We start from the raw sequence: 19,749 nt of genomic DNA, 5'->3' as shown, positions 1-19,749 counted from the left end.
AAATTTCAACACTCTAACTTTAATTTCTAGCACCTCAATAAAATACTCAAATTAATACTTTAACATTAAAAAACTTGCATTTCACCGTAAACGTTCTTAGACTTTTCAAATTCAACCGTCCACTTTATAAACTTGCAATTTGATCTCAGCTTCATATTTAAACTTAAAAATCAACATACTAATAAAAATTACAGCATCATAATTTCTTGTTCAAAATAATATCAACACATTTTCAAACTTACAAACAAGTCCCTAAACTTCTAGTTCGAATTCCACCTTTGACTTTTACCAAATTTGCAATTTGGTTCCAAACAACTTCCTAACTAAAAATTCCAGCATATAATCATTATAAATCAACATTAAGTACCTCAATTTGCACATTTACTCAATAACTACAATTCTCATAACTTGGAAACTAGTTTTTTTTCCAATTCAAGCTTCCAAAATTTTCCAAACCAACATAGAACACTTCTAATATCAATTATAAACCATAGGAAATTTTTCAACATTTTACCCCAATTTATTTCCCTATGGCCGAATAATCCAAGTCTTCTAGGGCTTAATTTTCATTGAACTTCAAACATGAATTTAACTTATTTGCATCAAATTTATGCTATTCTAATTATTACAACATCAAATTAAATCAAAATCAAACCATCTCTTAAAACCCTAATTTGACCGAATTCACTATAAAGCTTTACACATAGTTTTGATCATCACACATGCCTTAAAATTAGTCTCCAACATCAAATACATAATAATCTTTCATTAAATCCTCAAAATCCAACATGTTCTTCAACCACTCAATTCATGAATCTCAACATCTAAAGATGATTTCCATGAAATTTTTATATCAAATGATAGAGAATTTCAAGAGGATTAATTTTCTATCTAGTAGCTTAATCCAAAAATCAATCGAATAAGCTTAAAAATAAATTTGAAAATTTTAACACTTCAACCATGGAGGATCACGGAAGCTTGAAGGAAAAATGGCTGATAATTTTCTTGATTCTCTTCACCTTTCTTTAATACACGTCACTTTAGCATTTAAATGAATTTAAAATTCATTTAATAGGAAATTCCAGCTTTATCCTTTAAAATCTTTAATAATTCCAATCATGCCACCAAAATATCTTCCAAGTAAATATTCAAATAAAAAAATGAACAAATAAAAATTCACTTTCCACCTTTACCCTTTAAAATTTCAAAAATTACTATTTAGTCACTAATTTTCCCCATATTCGGCTTAACTTCAAAAATCGACCTTATATCAAATTTCACTGTTCATGGAGATAATATTCCAACATTTTTCTATCATCCTTCAAATTTTCATAAAATTCCAATTCGATCCGATTATCCGAATTCTTATCAAACTTTACTACTATGGAGCTTTTAATACAAATTCCGAATCAAAATTCCAATTCCCACGAAAACAATTATTTCGAGACAAACTATTCGTTTACAGACAAAATATATAACTTCTAAAAATTATATTTTTATCCATAAAATTTTCCAAATTTATACTTTGACCACTAATATTTCAAAACTTACATTGGTCACTAGGTAAAATTTGAGATATTGCATGTACATTCAATTCAAAGGGCTTCGAGAAATTTTTAAACCTCACATTTGGGCATGGTAACAATACATGCAAAATAAAGCCTTCATTATTGGTTCATTTACAAATTAACCCAGACCCAAATTAAACCCAATTGAACCCTTTACAAATCCACTTATCCAGAAAGCCCAATATCCAATAACACAAGATTTGTAAGAAATGCTAGCAAAGGTTCCTCACCAGCTTCAACCGTCACTTCAAGGGTCTCCAAAACCCTCCAAAGAAGGTGACTTCCCTCGCGACGCTTCAGGTTGTCCACAGGGGCCTCTTCGTCTCATCTCACGTGAGCAACAACTGAGGATTCCCCCTTTGTGGTCCCTCGTCCTCTTCTGCTGTCACGACAGCAATCCCAGCGTGTGAGCAGGGGTCTCCACCAAATCAACGTGCAACAAAACAACCCCTCCACAATGGCAGCGGCCGATGGAAAACAGTTTCGGCCAGAGTGATCATTGCACACACAAAAAAACGTGAAGATTTTTGGTTTTATTTTTCATTTTTCTTATTTTTGTAAAGTTTCGGTTATATAAACCCGAGAGAGAATCGTAACAATTGGCAACATTGAAATAAAAAGGGTTAATTACTCCATTTATACATGAACTATACCTGATTCTCAATTTCATACATAAAGTTTAAAAATTCTCAATTAACTATATAATATTTTCTGCCGTTAATGGGTATACTCATTTCCGTCACGAAAGATGACGTAGAACCCTCTAACCTATAATAAAATAACACGTGGCACTTAAAAAAACATGTTTTTTTATTTTTTAGGTAAATTACATCATTCATCATTCACTACCTTCTCACTCTTATTTTAGTCACTAAAGTTTACAATTTTTTAATGTAATTATTAGCAACCCATTGTCCTCAACAATCCTTCTTGTAACACCCCAATTTAGGGGCTAAATTTTAGAAATTATAAAGTATTAGATTTAATTGATATTTTGAAAGAAACGATGGATTAAATTGTAAAATTTCAAAGTTGACATATTTTTTAAGAAGTTTATGAAGTTCAGTGACTAAACTCATAGTTTACCCATTTGTTATGGGATGAATTATAAACCCCTTTCCGTGCGCAGTTTCCAGATTATTTTCCAGTTTTCCCTCTCCATTCAACCTTCCTTTAAACTCTGATTTACTCGTCGTCCGACCTTCTATCGATGAACCGAAACCATCATCGTGTTCTTTGTCGACCAAAGAACAAAACCCCTCAAACCTTTCATTATGAATCATCGTCGTTCGTAGTTAATTTCAGTTGGAAGTATCGTCGGTTTTAACTCGATTTCAGTTGGTTTTTCGTCGATTCACGACGATCCGGTCATCCGTTTACGACACCTCCCACACCATTGTGTTCCTTGCATCGTTCCGAGTCCACCGATGTTCTCCGTTTCTCCATCGTCGTTGACACGTGGAGGGTGAGACCGTCAAAGTTTCCGACGTTTCAGAATCGAGCTCTCTGCCGTTCAAAATTGTGAATCGAGCTTGGTATGTGTCTCAAAATGCCTTAAAATATTTTTTAGGAATTTTTTCGAGAATTTTCCGACACCGTATCACTGTTCGCACGCCGTACGCGCCACCCACGAGAGTGGGCATCGTCTGGGTGTTAATTTTGTAATTAATTTCTTAATTAATTTCTGTTATGGTGATATTTGTGTAAAATGGTCGACTGTTGACCGTTGACTTGTGTTGACCGGCGTTGACTGGCATTAAACGACCTTTGACTTTGACTGAATATACATATCCTGATATTTTTCGACGTTTCGAGTCCGATTCCGCAATCCATTTTTCGAAATTCAAATCCGAAGTCCTTGAAATTGCAAGTCAAACCCGTTTTTGACGTCCCAAATCCGTTTTTGGGGTCTGTTTTTCAAAATTCGGATCCGAAGGCCTCGAAATTAAAGTCATATTTTATGTTTTTGATGTCCTGAATTCATTTTTGGGGTCCGTTTCACCAAATTCAAACCCGGTAAGTTGGTTTTCACTGATTAATCACCTGATTCGATCCGTTTATCGCAATTAAGCTCCGTTTTTGATATAATTTATGTTGATATGTATCTGAGGAATTATTGGAAGTTGAATTAAAGATCGAGGGCGTTCGAATGGAATTTTTATGGTCGCTCAGTATGGCACGAAAATCGAAGTAATACTTTACTACCTCTTTATGCTTTATGGAACATGTTGATATTGGTAAATGTATGAATAAGATAATGTTGGTCACTTTTTGTGGAGTTGAATAATTCATACACTCGATATGAATGTGGTAGAAATTCTGTAACTGAATACGGATCGAATGACTAATATAAGAGATTGAGGAATTATTAGAATTAAATTACAAGCTTTGTGATTAAGTGATAAATGAATCAGTCTGGTTATGTAAATTATAATTTATTTCATCAAAGGTACTTGGATGGGAAATTATGAGAATACTTCGATAGGATAAAATTACAAAAATACCCTTATGTTGTAGGATGACAAGAATTGTTTCTGGAAGTTGGTTAATAACTCTGAAAAGACATATTGATCCGATATAATTACAGATGTGCATAAGAAATAATGATTTTGTTTAGAAATTTTGGATAACTGATTTTTAACGCCAAAAAGGATTTGCACAAGATGCTAGAAGTTTGTTAAGGAATAATTTCAAGATCAGAGAATGTTCGGGAAAGCAATTGATCATAGGATCTTTAAATTATAATTATTTTCTTTAAGAGCTAATACCGAAATTATCTGGTTAAGAAATTACAAAAATGCCCTTGAGATGTAAAATAGTCTGAGTTGAGCCTAAATGAGAAAGTACTTTGAGGATTCATACTTAACTCGATTAAGTATGGATTTAATTGTTAAGATTCTGTCTTTGTATAGAAAAATTCATGATATTTTGTTTGTAAAATCTGAGAAGGCACTTGACCCGAAAATATCCGAGTTATGAGTAAAAACCTGAAGAATAATTTATTGAGGTTGTTCTTTTGGCAGAATTATTCGAAATGACTGAAATAAATGATAAGTTTAAATTTAATAATAAGATCGGACGGAAAGAAAAGATTGAAATACATTGGATCTGTAAAATGACCAGAATACCCCTGTAATGATAATGACCCAAGAATATCACCAAACTCAGGAATGATGGGATATCCTCGAGCTCTGTAATGATTTGAATAAAACTGAACACCAAAATTACCAAAATACTCTTATGGCCTATACTAAGTAAATGCCTTGGATTAATTAAGGAATCCAAATAAGCATAGGTTTTGGATTACCTTTAAAAATTATGGAACACAACTTAAGTGAGTTGATCAATCTTAATGATATGTCAGTACTGAACGACATAGATATTACTTGAATGCGTGTTCGTCTTCTCAAGTGTGACTTGATGATAATTTTGGATGTACTCAGCTCAACTCAACTCTAGATCGCATTCGTTACTAAGAAATGGATATTCGTTAGACCACAAAGACCAAATTAAATTGAACGGAAGTACAATATGTATTCGAAATTCAGAAACGTCTGAATTACCCTGAAAACCCCCAAAATAATTGGAATAGACTTGACTTATAAATGAATTAAGTAACCTCAAGGACCAAGGATTAAGTAAGTGATTTGGATGAATCTGGAAACGTTAATGAACATACATGATGTAATGTTCTTATGGATCATGAATTACAAATCAAGTACGTCAACATTTCATGATATAGTGAAAGCGTGAACATGAAATAAAGACATTGGAAGATTTATTCAGCGACGATTCTGAAGATGATATATGGACTAGAATTTGTGGTATTAAAGTGTAAATACCTTGTAAGGACAATGAATTGAGCAGTCGATAAGCATTAATTCTGGGAGATACTCATTTGAAGTTGTTTGATAATGAAATCAATCGACATAGACTGTAAATATCCTGAACCTTCATTTCTTCTTTATCAGCTAAGTCATATTCTGAATAACTGATGAATCCGTCAGTTATTGAACTCTTCCAATAGTGATTTTAAATTCCAACATTCTATTGATATACTTAAGATATGTGTTTCTCTGCTTGATAAGATTATCCAGTACCTCTGAATAATATCTGTAAACTCTGGTGTGTTCCTTAATCATATAAATATTTTATCTGATTTCTGACTTGAATTTTGTTCTGATACATGACCTGAATTCTGTTCTGATTTCTGATCTGGATTCTATTATGATATTTGTTTTGAATTCTGTTTTGATTTCTGATATCTCTGTTTACTGACGGAAAAATGTTTTAATTGGGGGTATTGTTGAAGGAAGTATTTCTGTAGGTTCTTCGGCTTTGTGCTTAGGGCCTTACAATTTGTGTGGGTTAGGTGTATGGTTATGGGGAACCTATACATTCTGTTGTGAAGGGATGGGGGTATATATATATATATGTATTAAAAGATTTGTATATTTTTACTGGTTTTATGGGAACACACTAGATAACCTATTCTGATCTCCTGAACATAGACATCCGAAATATATTTCCCTGAACTAAACACTTATTATCTGTTACTACTTGAAATATCCGTAGGATCTCTGCTCAGCATAAAGATATGTAGATGTCTGAACCAATAAGGAAATATATGTTTATCTGTATCTGCACGTTCTTCAGCATCATCTGGTAGTTCTGTATTACTGAGCTTTTCGAAGCTCACTCTTTTATTTACCATTGCAGGCTAAAAGAATTGAATCAGTGCATCTATCGACTTCAGTAAGAGAGTTCTTCTGGCGTTGTTGCAGAGTATGATACATGTGATTACGGGGCATGTAATTGTATTTTGTTTTATATACAAGTCTGAAAATCTGTTTTATCTCTGCATACTGATAAATCATTTTATAAATTACATGTTTTAATAAAAGTTTTAAATTTTCCGCTATTTTTACATTAGGTCGCTCCGGTAGCTCTAATGTGACACTCCAGATCGGATCGGGTTACCCGCATCGGTATGAGGGGTTACACTTCTTCTTCTTCATCTTCATTAAAGCCACGGTCCCTTTTCAGTTATTTCCAGCTTGGGTTATTGCTCGAACTTAAAGCTTCTCAATTTATCAAGCAATAGCCTCGGATTTTCCGGTGTTGAATCCAGCAGGGGTTTGCAGCTGAGTTTGCGAGTTCTTGATCTTTCTTTCAACAAGATTTCAGGTGATAACGTGGTTCATTGGATCCTCCAAGGTGGTTGCGGCGAGTCAGAGCTCTTGGCCTTGAAAGGAAACAAGATTGAGGGTGAAGTAAACATCTCGAACTGCAAGAATTTTAAGTTTTTGGATCTTTCAGCGAATAATTTTTCGGCTGATTTTCCTTCATTCGGAGACTGCTCCGCCTTGGAACATATTGATATCTCCCGCAACAAGTTCTCCAGCGATATAGCTGCGCGATTTCTTCATGTGTGAACATTAATTTCTTGAATCTATCGAGCAATCAGTTTTCCGGTCAGATTCCAGCTTTGCCAACTTCTAATTGCAGTATCTTTATTTAGCTGAAAACAATTTCCAAGGGGAGATTCCTTTGCATCTCACTCAAGCTTGTTCAAATCTCGTTGAGCTTGATCTCTCTTATAATAATTTCTCTGGGTTGATTCCTAGTAGCTTTGGTTCTTGCAGTTCTTTGGAATCATTCGATGTGTCTAGCAATAATTTCACTGGTTGACCGACGAGATTCCGGCTTGGCTCGGTGAGCTTTCAAGCCTTGCGATTCTCAAGCTTAGCAATAACTCCTTCTATGGAAGAATCCCACCAGAGCTTGGAGATTGTAAAAGCTTGATATGGTTGGATCTTAATTCCAATAACTTGAATGGGGCTGTCCCTAACGTGCTGTTTAAACAATCAGGTAAAATTGCTGTCAATTTCATTGCGGGGAAAAGGTATATGTATATCAAGAATGATGGAAGCGCAGAGTGCCATGGATCTGGAAATTTGCTCGAATTTGCCGGAATTCGATCGGAACAATTGGATAGAATTTCAACAAGGAACCCCTACGGCGGTCTTTCCCATTCTGGCACTGGAAACTAACTGGAAGCTAACTAGTGCTCGGGAAGCATTGAGCATAAACCTTGCGACATTCGAGAAGCCCTTACGACGGCTCACCTTTTCTGATCTGCTTGAAGCCACTAATGGCTTCCATAACGACAACCTCGTCGGCTCTGGAGGCTTTGGTGATGTATACAAGACACAGCTGAAGGACGGGAGTGTTGTTGCGATCAAGAAACTAATACATATTAGTTACATATTAAATCAAATACATTAAAATAAAAAGTAATTTAAATTTTGAGTTATTAAAATATAAATAAAATAAATTTGAGTTATTAATAGATGACATGTCATAAAAAATTAATAAAACAAAATTTGAGTTATTAAAATAAGAGTAATTCTATAGTTTAATAATTAAATTAAAAAAATTAAACTTTAATGACTAAAATAAGAGTTAGAACATAGTTGAGTGATGAATAGTATAATTTACCTAAAATATTAAAAACATGTTTTTTAATGTGTCACATGTCATAGTTATAGGGTTCCACGTCACTTTCCGTGACGGAAGTGGGTGAATCCGTTAACGGCAGAAAATACTATGTAGTTAATCGAGAATTTTTAAACTTTATGTATGAAACTGAGAATCGGATATAATTCAGGTATGAATGGGTAATTAACCCAAATAAAAAAGGGCAAAATACCATTTTTCTGAGGTTTTTTTCTCTTTTACGTTGTCATAACCAATTTTTAGGAAAAATAATTAAATATTATTTTAAAAATAATTATGACTTTTATTTTGAAAATTTGAAAATTTTGAATTAATTTGAATTAAATTGAATGAGAGTCGCCATCGACCTTTAGGTTAGGTAGGTCTTTTAAAATAATTTTAAGAAAAATCGTTTTTAAGACAAAATTCGGTATGAGTTATCAAAGATTCATTTTAACGGGTTCGGGAGTCGGTTACGTGTGGGGAAGGATAAAAACCCCTACAACGCCCAAAAATCTGTACTTGATTGCTTACACGTTGTCGTAATGGTAGAAATCATGAATCAAATATAAAGTTTAAATATGATCTATTTATTGAGGTGCTTCGAATTATTTATATTATTAGGGAAAATTCTTTAACTTGAAAAGAAATCTCGAAATTAGCAATCCTCCATCGGAAAAGCTATCTCGCCTATTTCTTACCTGTAAAAGAATATTCCCTCCTCATTGATTTAAAAAACGCGAATCGAATATAATTGGAAAATCGACATTTGCATAAAGTAAATTATCACATAAAAAACACATCGGATCATTTTAATAAAAAAGATTTAATTAGTAAAATAAACTAGATTTATTTCAAGTTCTCATTTCGTTCGAACGTCGTATCAGATAGCACTACTTCGACCAAGTAGTGGTTTCCACGCCCATTCTACGACGAATGTTCTTGAAATTTTTCGAAGTAAATATTAACAAAGTAACATAGTAAAAAATAAACAAATAAAAATAAAAATAATATGAAACGAAATACATATGTATATAATATACATACACGAACATAATAAGATAAAGAATAAAATGCAAAGGTGATTAATAAAGTTTATTATATATATATATATATGAAACCTTGAGTAGTAAAATAGACTAATGTTGAAAAGCAGTGTCACAAATTTGGAAAACAATACATACATATATATATATATATATATATATATATATATATATATATTGGATATAGATATAGATATAGATATAATGAGTTAAAATTCTAATAAAAGGGACTAATCATACTTCAAATAAAGGGTTAAAGTGTTAACAATAACAACTTTAGGCACAAGTGTAAACATGTAAAAGATAATGACCAATATAAGAATATTATAAAACAAGTGTATTGGAATAGCAATAAATACAAACAATATGAAGGACTGAAATATAAACAATTAAAATATTATTTCCTCAACAAAAACTTAACAAACAAAACAAAATATACAACAATAGAAAAAATGACTAAAATAAGATAAAGAAAACATATATTACCTAACAGAAACAAACTAAAATACAATGGCTAAGTCATGAATACATACACAAATATATTTAAAAAAGAATAAAGGGCAAAAATAGAATGCAAAACAAATAAAGAGCTCAAAGAAAAAAGAAATGAAAGTTCATTAGTGATTAAAATAAAATATTACAAGCGAAGGAGGATCGAAACTATAATTTTCCCCAAAAATTGAAAAACACGGGGGAAGATTACAATGTAACAAGGACCAAGATTGAGAATATCCCCTAAATAGGCGCTCGGTCTCCTCTCTTTGCCCAAAACGACGCCTTGCAGAGGTTAATATATAACATGGTCTAATGGTTTTCTCAAAAATCCTAGTTCATTTTGGTTTGTTTCTGCCGCCTCCTCTCTTTTCTTCTCTATTTCCCCTTTTCCAAACCGATGAGAAAAGAAAAAAATAGGACTCTGACCGTCCTCAACTTACACCGGAGGTGACGATCATCGAGAACCCTACTCCTGTATCTCTCTCACTTGAAAACCAAACCTTACACTACCCAAAACATGACTTACCCTCGAACCTATAGACCTAAAAAAGGATTTTACCTTCGGTGCTAAGCTCTCCTAACTCCGATGGTTCTACTGATGACCAGATCTCGGTGAAAGGTGGGTTTTCTAGGTTCTTGTCTCTCGTTTTTTCTTTTTTCGAAGGGTTTTTCTCTGTTTGTTCTATTTTTTTTGCTATGGGTTCCCTTTCTTTGTTGTTTGTTTTTTTCCAAAAACTCTCTCTTCGAATGCTCTCCCTCTCCCTTAAATATGATTGCTATCCTTGATTTATGGTTCTTTTGGGTAGATATCAATCAGTTGAATGATGAATCTAGGGTTAGGGGATTGTTTCTCTAATTTTAGTTGATAAAATCATGATTTTTTTGGGTTTTATAGTTAAAAATGGGTTTTATGATTTGGTGGTTGTTTGATGTAGGTCCGGTCACAATTTAGCCAGGCTGCTGATGGCGGCGGCTCAGGAGTGCTCGACGGCGTCTCACGCGCGCAGGGAGATGGGCGGTGAAGTTCACGCACTGGTGGAAGCTGAAGAGTTTGGCGGCGGCTATAGAGCTTTAGGGCTTTAAAACCCTAATTTTTTGGGTTATCAAATTAGGCCAGTTCGGGTCGAGTTACCGGTCCTTTGTAGTGGGATGTTGGGCTTCGGGTTTTATTTGGGTCTTGTATTGGGCTTGACCCAGGTTTTTTGTTGTAGCCTGCAAAATATAATAATTATTTAATAATAATAATAATAATAAAAAGACCCGAAACAAAAATAGGTGTCTACAACTGCCCCTCTTTGCATATTGTTATGTTAACAAGAATAAGACCAAGACAATAAAACAAGAAGTTTTTGTCCGGTTCTCCTTTTGCTTAGTTTGATAAAATAAATGACACTGCTCATCCACGATGAAGAGTTTTGGTTGTTTTTATGTAAATTTGGAGATAGCATGATTCCTATGTGATGAGGAAGTCTGACCATCTAAGGGTGACGCGGCTCCTACTTGATGAGGAGATATGGTCGATGGATGACACGGTTCCTACGCGATGATAACATCTAACCATCTTTAGGGATAATGGTGATAACAAGGTTCCTACACGATGTGGATGGCTGGTTATCTAAGGTTGACGCGGCTCCAACGTGATTGAGGAGATATGGTCGGTGGATGCCATGGTTCCTACGTGATGAGGATGGCTGGCCATCTTTAGGGATGATAATAACACGGTTCTTACGTGATGAAGACGGTTGGTTATCTAAGGTTGACGTTGCTCTTACGTGATGAGGAGATCTGGTCGGTGGATGACACGGTTCCTAAGTAATGAGGATGGCTGGCCATCTTTAGGGATAATGGTTTCAAGAGAAATCGTATCAAGCGAGACAAAACTTGTTTCAAGGGAAACAGACTCAAATATTTTTTTGTTTCAAGATAAACTGTCTCAAGAGAGACAAAACTTTGTTTTAAGGGAAATGGACTCAAAGACTTTTGTTTCAAGAGAAACTGTCTCAAAAGAGACAAAACTTTGTTTCAAGGGAAACAGACTCAAAGACTTTTGTTTCAAGAGAAACTGTATCAAGAGAGAAAAAAAACTTTGTTTCAAGGGAAACAGACTCAAAGATTTTTTTGTTTCAAGAGAAATTGTCTCAAGAGAGACACAACTTGTTTCAAGAGAAACAATCTTAAATGTTTTACGTTTCAAGTAAACAATTTCCAAATTTGGTATTTTTGATGGAAAACGGTCTCAAGCGAGACGAATCTGTTTTGAAAAAAAAAACAATCTCAAATGTTCTTGTCTTAAGAAAGACTGTCTCAAGTGAGACAAAGTTGTTTTTGAGAAAAACAATCTCAAGTGATATAACCTTGTTTCAAGTGAAACAAATTCAAAATTTTCATCTCAAAGGAAAATTGTCTCAAGCGAGATGAAATTTGTTTTCAAGAAAATTTGTCTTTAGCGAGACGACACTTTGTTTCAGGATGTTGAATTTGTAGATGACAATGTTTCTTCAGGTTAGAGACATCGGGTCATTTCCAAATTTTTATTTCCTGAAAGGTCAATAAATGATGTGTTTATGAATGACCATCTTGGATGTTATGATGGATGCCAAGATGAAGTTTATTTGATTTGATAAATTTTGAATTTGTCTTAATGAGAGGGAAAACTGTATTTCAAGTGAAAATTTTAAAAGTATCCTCATAAGAGGGAAAATCAAAGTCTTTATTGCGTGATGTATGATGCACATATGCAAACTCATGTAACATGTATGTATATGTTGATGTATGTCGATCTGGAAGGGGAACAGTTGCTTGAGCAGTCTTCACTCTAACCCTGATTCAGTTTTCTTCATTTTCTTCTAGGGTGTACTCTTGCAAACTTCGACCTAAGATAATTTGTTTTCCTTGCCCCATCAAATTTTACCTAAAAATTTTGGCTTCCCTTACCCCATATTTGATCACGAACTTCTGATATATTTGTTGAATTTGAAGATATGCTTCCAGAGAGATTATCTTGTTTGAAAATGTTTTTCTTCTTCTTTTTATTTTCAAAATTTTGAAAATTATCAAAAGGAATTTTGAAAAAATATTGCCTCCTTATAAGTTTCACAATTGCAGCAAATCTAAAGCAGAAGTTCATCAGTTATCAAAAGAATCAACTGCTCTTTTAATCTTTCATAGTTATAAATCTTTGACAAATATCAAGATCGACAGGTTAGTTTTGAGGTTAGCTAACTATATTTTGAGGTTTATTTCATCGATTTGTCCTTTTTCCTTTCCTCGGTCAGCGTGAAGATTAGGACATTCCCCTCTTTCTTGGTTTGGCATTTTGATCGGAGGCGGAAGAAATGACGCAACTAGCATAGTCAATTCCTAGCCTTTTAGAAAACTTCTATTTCAGTCCTCTGAAATCTTTCATTTGTTCAAGTTTCGTAGACTTCTCTAGCAAAGCTAGTGCAGAAATATCGGTCTAAAAATGAGATTCCTGAGTGCTCGTGTGAATTCGACTATACCAGGTGTTCATCAACTCCCTTAGTCCATATTCACCGAAATTCCTTATTTAGTAAATTTGATTTAATTTACCATTGTTTGGCTAGCTGAATTTAACTTTATTGTACACATATATTTTATAATTGTCATTATTTGGCTAGCTGAAGGATTCAAGTCGTCATAAAGTCTTTGACTTGACAATCACAGTGGAGCAAACACTGAATTGCCAAGTACCCGATCAATGTCATGGTTTGAATGTAATCTATTCATAAAGCCAGGGCTTTTGAGTTTCCTCTATAACCAATTGCTTTAGCGGAAAAGCTCAGATTTATACATATATATATTATGGGTATACGGATTCAATTTCTTAAGCTCGCTAAGGAGAACCTGTTATAGTCCAGGTGTCGTTGAAGGTCAGAAAATCTCATCGTTAAAGTTCAATTCCCAAGCAATTGACCTAAACTAGATTCACCTACTTGACTATTCCATCTATGAAGATCATGTTCATCATTGAACATCATCAACATAAGTAGGAACCAATTAGCTTTGCAATCTCATGTGCAAGATGCCCCATTTTGTCCGCTCCTAACACATACCTAAATGTCAGGTCCTTTGATTGCTTCTACATGTGCGGAAAAAGCTAGCTTGGTCCCTGCAAGAGAAGGGTATGTATTCTGGTGTATATTCTGGAGTAGGATTACGGGTTCTTGTTTTGTAGGGGTTCTTATTTTGTAGGGGTTCAATCTTGTCATTTGTCAAAGATTTACAACCTTAATTATTAAATAGCTTTTAATTGAGTTGATATGCAAAGAATTTTAATTAAAATTTGCTCATTGCTCATTGCTCATTTCCTTAGAATGAAGCATTTTATTTAAAATTTTCGAATGTCATGTGACTTACAAATATTTAAACGTAAGAAGAAAAAGAAAAACAAGTTCAAACAAGATGACATGCTTTTGATAAGAATGCAACAAAATTTCTGATGGATGCCACCCTACTCCTGATCAGGATGCCCCGTTACACATCGAATGTTGATTCCCTTGAATCAATCAGATCTTGGACCTTGTGCTTTAATGCCCCATAATTCTCAGTGGTGTGTCCTGAGCTCCCAACATGATAGCTGCATATGGCGTTAACATCATGGCCTTCAGGATATGGGGCCTCTCTTGGTTTGGATTGAAGTAGAGTCACAAGGTTCTTCTCAACTAGCGTTGGGAGCAATTCCTCACACGTCATTGGAATTAGATCAATTTGACTCTTTTCTCAGAATACCTTATGAGGTTTGGTCCCTTGATTAGCTAGATAAGATCCCACTATGTTAATCTCGGCTCTTTCCTCATTGTCAGTATTGCTAGTGCCACTTATCCGACCATTCTTTACAGCTCTTTCGACCATTTCTCCATAAATGATGATGTCAGAGAACCTCTTGGTAGCATCCCCTATCATGTGGTTAATATATGGAGATTTTAATGTGTCGATGAATAGAGTGATGAACCATTTTTCAATCATTGGTGGATGCACTTGAGATGCAACATCCCTCCATCGTTGAGCATATTTTCAGAAGCTCTCATCACTCTTTATCTCCATATTTTGTAGCATTGTTTGATCAAGGGCCATATAAATCATGTGTTTGTATTGACCTAAAAAGGCACGAGCCAAATCCTTCCAAGAGCATATTTGAGTACGACTCAATTGATTATACCACTTCGAAGAGGGTCCAGTCAAACTGTCTTGAAAGCAATGGATCAACATCTGATCATTGTTGGTGTATCCAGTCATCCTTTGAATAAACATCGTGAGATAGGCACTAGGGCAACTGGTTCCATTGTACTTTTCAAAATTGGACATTTTGAATTTGGGTGGGAGCACCAAGTCAGGAACTAAAACTAGTTCTCTTGCATCCATTTCATTATGAGAGTTTCATCCTCTCATTCCCTTGAATGTCTCTCTGCACCACTTTTTTAAGTTCTAAGGGATCTCATTCTTGGCTCTTTTCATCTCTCATGATTTGACTTGTTGTGATCAATAGGATTTCCCCGAGGATCTAACACGATTGCTTGCGTTTTGGTGGCTTGGAAGCCTATTGGGTGGCTTGGAAGCTTGTCGGGTGAACGAGTATTGATGGATTAGCATGTTCCATCACATATTCAGAGGTTTCATGGGTCAAGGAAATCTTCTCTTTGCCTCTTTATTGGTTTAGCCCAGCCAAGTTTGCTACAATTTAGTCGACTAGGTTGTCTTGGTTTTGCAAGATACGATCCATAGTGGCCTTTTGATCTTGCTCCATTTTAGCTTCCCACTATGTTTGCATCCTTTGCAAATCCTCTTCCAACTCTTTCTTCATCTTCTCAAATTTTGCTTCCATTCTCAGTATTGTGTGAACGAAGTTGCTCAATTAGAAACACTTCCTCAGAGTCCTCCACGAGATAAACCCATGAATCCATGATTAATGCATGTAAAAATGCTTAAATGAATGTCACGCATAATACAATTATGCAAATGCAGATGCAAAATGTTGATCCTAACGATGAATATCATAGAATAATTTTCACCAGAAATAAAAGCTTTCACATTACAAGACAACCCATTTTACAGACATGCTTTCTCTTAGATGCTCAGTCTGAAATGAGTCACTGCTTCATCTCGGATCTTCGTCCTTGAAAATGATGCCCCTCAAGTGCTCTATAACCTAATTCCGTTAATGCCCCGTACAGTGCTGAAATCAGTGTGTCGCTCCTTGATGACTAACGATGAGATGATCCTAGATAAGACTTCACTGCTGGATTACTTCTCAGATCAATGGGTCATCTTTATAGCCTCAAATGTTGCATGAACTTCGAGCAATTCTCATTCTTGTACTCTAAACTTCTTTTAGCCCTCGGTGCATATGTGTATATGCGACTGTTTGATTGAAAACTTTAACATCTTCTTGTGAAAATTTTCTCTTAAATATCCCCTTACTGATAAACCCTTTCACATTATATTAAGTTGATGAAATACAATGCAAAAAAGGATGAAAAAGGGCACAAACAAAAGAAAATAAATAAGTTAGTACAAGCAAGATAATCAATAAAATTAAAAGATGCTATTTAAAGATAAATATAACACCTACCCAATCATGATATCTATCCGATCATGATATCTACCCGAGCATACTTTTACTGCATCAATCTTACCCTGACATGTTTTCTACCCAAAATGATTTATTTTCAAGAAAATGATCCTAACCGCATGCTTTTATTCGAAAAGAATAAATGTATTCTACGAACATAAAGTAAAAGGTAAAGGCTTAGAGTTGTTCCTCCTTTGTGTACACTTATTTTGGAAGACAGAGGTTCAGTATGACTATACATAGCGTGGCCGTTCTACGGTTCACTATATGCATGGTTTCGACTCTATGAGGAAAGGGTACTCAAATTGTCCTTGATGTCGGTGCCCCATTGGGCTACCAAACCCTCAATCCTAACCCATTACAGGCATAAATGGATCGAGTTCAATTCGAGGGGATTCACTTCCTTATAACCATACGAAGAATAAATCCCTATGAAGGTATAAGGCATATGTATCTCAGGGGTTATTTGCTAAAACTCATACAAAGAATAAATTCTTACGAGAGTAAAACATTCACCCTGACTTATTTGGAACGAAGCTAAGGTCTAGAGCTTATGTCATGAAAATGCACGTGATGTGTGTGAGGAGGCGTATACAAACCTTTGACTCAAAAAACAAAAAAGTAAATATTCTCAATAGAAATTTGAACACAGCTGAAAACAAATATGAAGAAATTAAAAAACTTCAATAGATGGATCATAAGCTAACTATAGACTCAAATCAATAATTTCCACCACAACGACAATGTGTAAGCGACTTATAGCTTGACTCTCTAAAAAAGTTCCCCAGCGGAGTCGCCAAGCTATCATAACCATTTTTAGGGAAAATAATTAAATATTATTTTAAAAAATAATTATGACTTTTATTTTGAAAAATTAGAGATTTTGAATTAAATTGAATTAAATTGAATGGAAGTCGCCATCGACCTTTGGGTTAGGTAGGTCAAATACCTAAAAACATCTTTTAAAACAATTTTAAGAAAAAATATTTTTAAGACAAATTCGGTCTCCATTATCAAAGATTCATTTTAACAGGTTCGGGAGTCGGTTACGCGTGGTGAAGGATAAGCACCCCCACAGCGCCCAAAAATCGGTACTTGATCGCTTACACGTTGTCGTAATGGTGGAAATAATGAATCAAATATAAAGTTAAAATATGATTTTTTTTAGGCGCTTCAAATTATTTATATTATTAGGGAAAATTCTTTAACTTGAAAAGAAATCTCGAAATTAGCAATCCTCCATTAGGAAAGCTATCTCGCATATTTCTTAGCTACAAAAAAAATATTCTCTCCTCATTGATTTAAAAAACATGAATCGAATATAAAATGAAAATCGAGCTTTGCTTAAAGTAAATTATCACATAAAAAACGCATTGGATCATTTGAATAAAAAAGATTTAATTAGTAAAATAAACTAGATTTATTTCAAGTTCCCATTTCGTTCGAACGTCGTATCGGATCACACTACTTCGACCAAGTAGTGTTTTCCATGCCTATTCTACGACGAGTGTTCTTGAAATTTTTCGAAGAAAATATTAAAAAAGTAACATAGCAAAAAATAAACAAATAAATATAAAAATAATATGAAACGAAATACATATGTATATAATATACATACACACAAATAATAAGATAAAGAATAAAGTGCAAACGTGATTAATAAAGTTTATTATATATATATATATATATTACCTTGAGTAGTAAAATGGACTAATGTTGAAAAGTAGTGTCACAAATTTGAAAAACAATATATATATATATATATAATGAGTTAAAATTCTAATAAATGGGACTAATCATGCTTCAAATAAAGGGTTAAAGTGTTAACAATAACAACTTTAGGCACAAGTGTAAACATGTAAAAGATAATGACCAATATATGAATATTATATAACAAGTGTACTGGAATAGCAATAAATCCAATATGTAGGACTGAAATATAAAAAATTAAAATATTGTGTCCTCAACAAAAACTTAACAAACAAAATGAAAAAGACAACAACAAAAAAAGTGACTAAAATAAGATAATGAAAAAATACATTACCTAAACATAAACAAACTAAAATACAATGGCTAAGTCATGAATACATACACAAATATATTTAACAAAGAATAAAGGGAAAAAACAAATAAAGAGCTCAAAGAAAAAGGAAATGAAAGTTCATTAGTGATTAAAATAAAATATTGCAAACGAAGGAGGACCAAAACTATAATTTGCCCAAAAAATTGAAAAACATGGGGGAATATTACAAAGTAACAAAACCAAGATTGTGGCACTCGATCTCCCATCTTTTCCCAACACGACGCCATGCAAAGGTTAATATTAGGGGTGTATTCGGTTCGGTTTTTTACCAAAAATTGAACCGAACCGAAATAAACGGGTTTTCAATATTTAAACCGAAACCGAAACCAAATAGTTAAAAAACCGAAAAAACCGAAACCGGTTTTTTTGGTTCGGTTCAGTTTTTTTAACGGTTCGGGTTTTTCGGTTCGGTTTTTCAATAAAAAAATCACTTGAAACTATAATTATTTTTACAAAAATTGCCTATCCGGTTCAATATGGAACAAATGGGTTCCATATGGAAAACCCGAACCGAACCGAATCAAAAAAATGAAGCCTTTAAACCGAACTGAAAACCGAACCGTTTAAAGCCAAACCGAACCGAACTGTTTTACTCGGTTCGTGTCGATTTTTCGGTTTTCTCGGTTTCGTTGCTCAACCCTAGTTAATATATAACATATTCTAAGGGTTTTCTCAAAAACTCTAGTTTCTTTTGTTTTGTTTCTGCCGCCTCCTCTTTTTTCTTATCTATTTCCCCTTCTCCAAACCAATGAGGAAAGAAAAATAGGACTCCGACCATCCTCAACAGACACCGAAGGTGACGACCATCGAGAACCTTACCCCCTCCATCTCTCTCTCTTGAAAACCAAACCTTGCGTTACCTAAAACGTAACTTACCATCGAACCTATAGACTTAAAAAAAGGATTTTACCTTCCTAACTCCGATGGTGCTACCGACGACCAGATCTCAACGAAAGGTGAGTTTTCTGGGTTCTTGTCTCTCGATTTTTTCTTTTTTCGAAGGGTTTTTCTCTGTTTGTTTATTTTTGTTGTTGTGGGTTCCCAGTTTTTTTTTTTTTGCCATTTGCTTTTTTCCGAAAACTCTCTCTCCGAATGCTCTCCCTCTCTATTGAATATGGTTGCTCTCCTTGATTTATGGTTCTTTTGGGTAGATACCAATCAATTGAATGATGAATCTAGGGATAGGGGACTGTTTATCTGATTTTAGCTGATAAAATCCTGATTTTTTAAGATTTATGTTAATTTAAAAATGAGTTTTCTGATTTGGTGGTTATTTGATGTAGGTCCGGTCACTGTTCGGCCAGGTTGCTGACGATGGTGGCTTGGGAATGCTCGGTGGTAGTTCACGCGCTCGGTGAGATAGGCGGTGAAGTTCTTGCACTGGTGGGAGCTAAAGAGTTTGTCGACGGTGGCTGTAGAGCTTTAGGGTTTTAAAACCCTAATTATCTGGGTTGTCAAATTGGGCTTGTT

General features: G+C 34.3%; 1 protein-coding gene and 1 pseudogene across 1 annotated transcript; both read left to right on the top strand.

The window, feature by feature from the left end:
* The first annotated feature begins 1,777 nt into the window (after positions 1-1,777).
* On the top strand, positions 1,778-7,259 carry LOC120189812 (annotated as a pseudogene).
* On the top strand, positions 7,259-7,826 carry LOC120189811 (protein BRASSINOSTEROID INSENSITIVE 1-like; the record flags this gene model as incomplete). Its single annotated transcript, XM_039192992.1, has 1 exon — positions 7,259-7,826. A coding segment is annotated over one exon (363 nt), but the record flags the coding sequence as incomplete, so codon positions are not given.
* Positions 7,827-19,749: the final 11,923 nt, after the last annotated feature.

Source organism: Hibiscus syriacus, unplaced genomic scaffold (assembly GCF_006381635.1).
Source record: "Hibiscus syriacus cultivar Baekdansim isolate YM2019G1 unplaced genomic scaffold, ASM638163v2 tig00116959_pilon, whole genome shotgun sequence".
Lineage (NCBI taxonomy): Eukaryota > Viridiplantae > Streptophyta > Magnoliopsida > Malvales > Malvaceae > Hibiscus > Hibiscus syriacus.
Note: the sequence above shows the minus strand (reverse complement) of the source record. Positions and strands in the feature narration are given on the sequence as shown.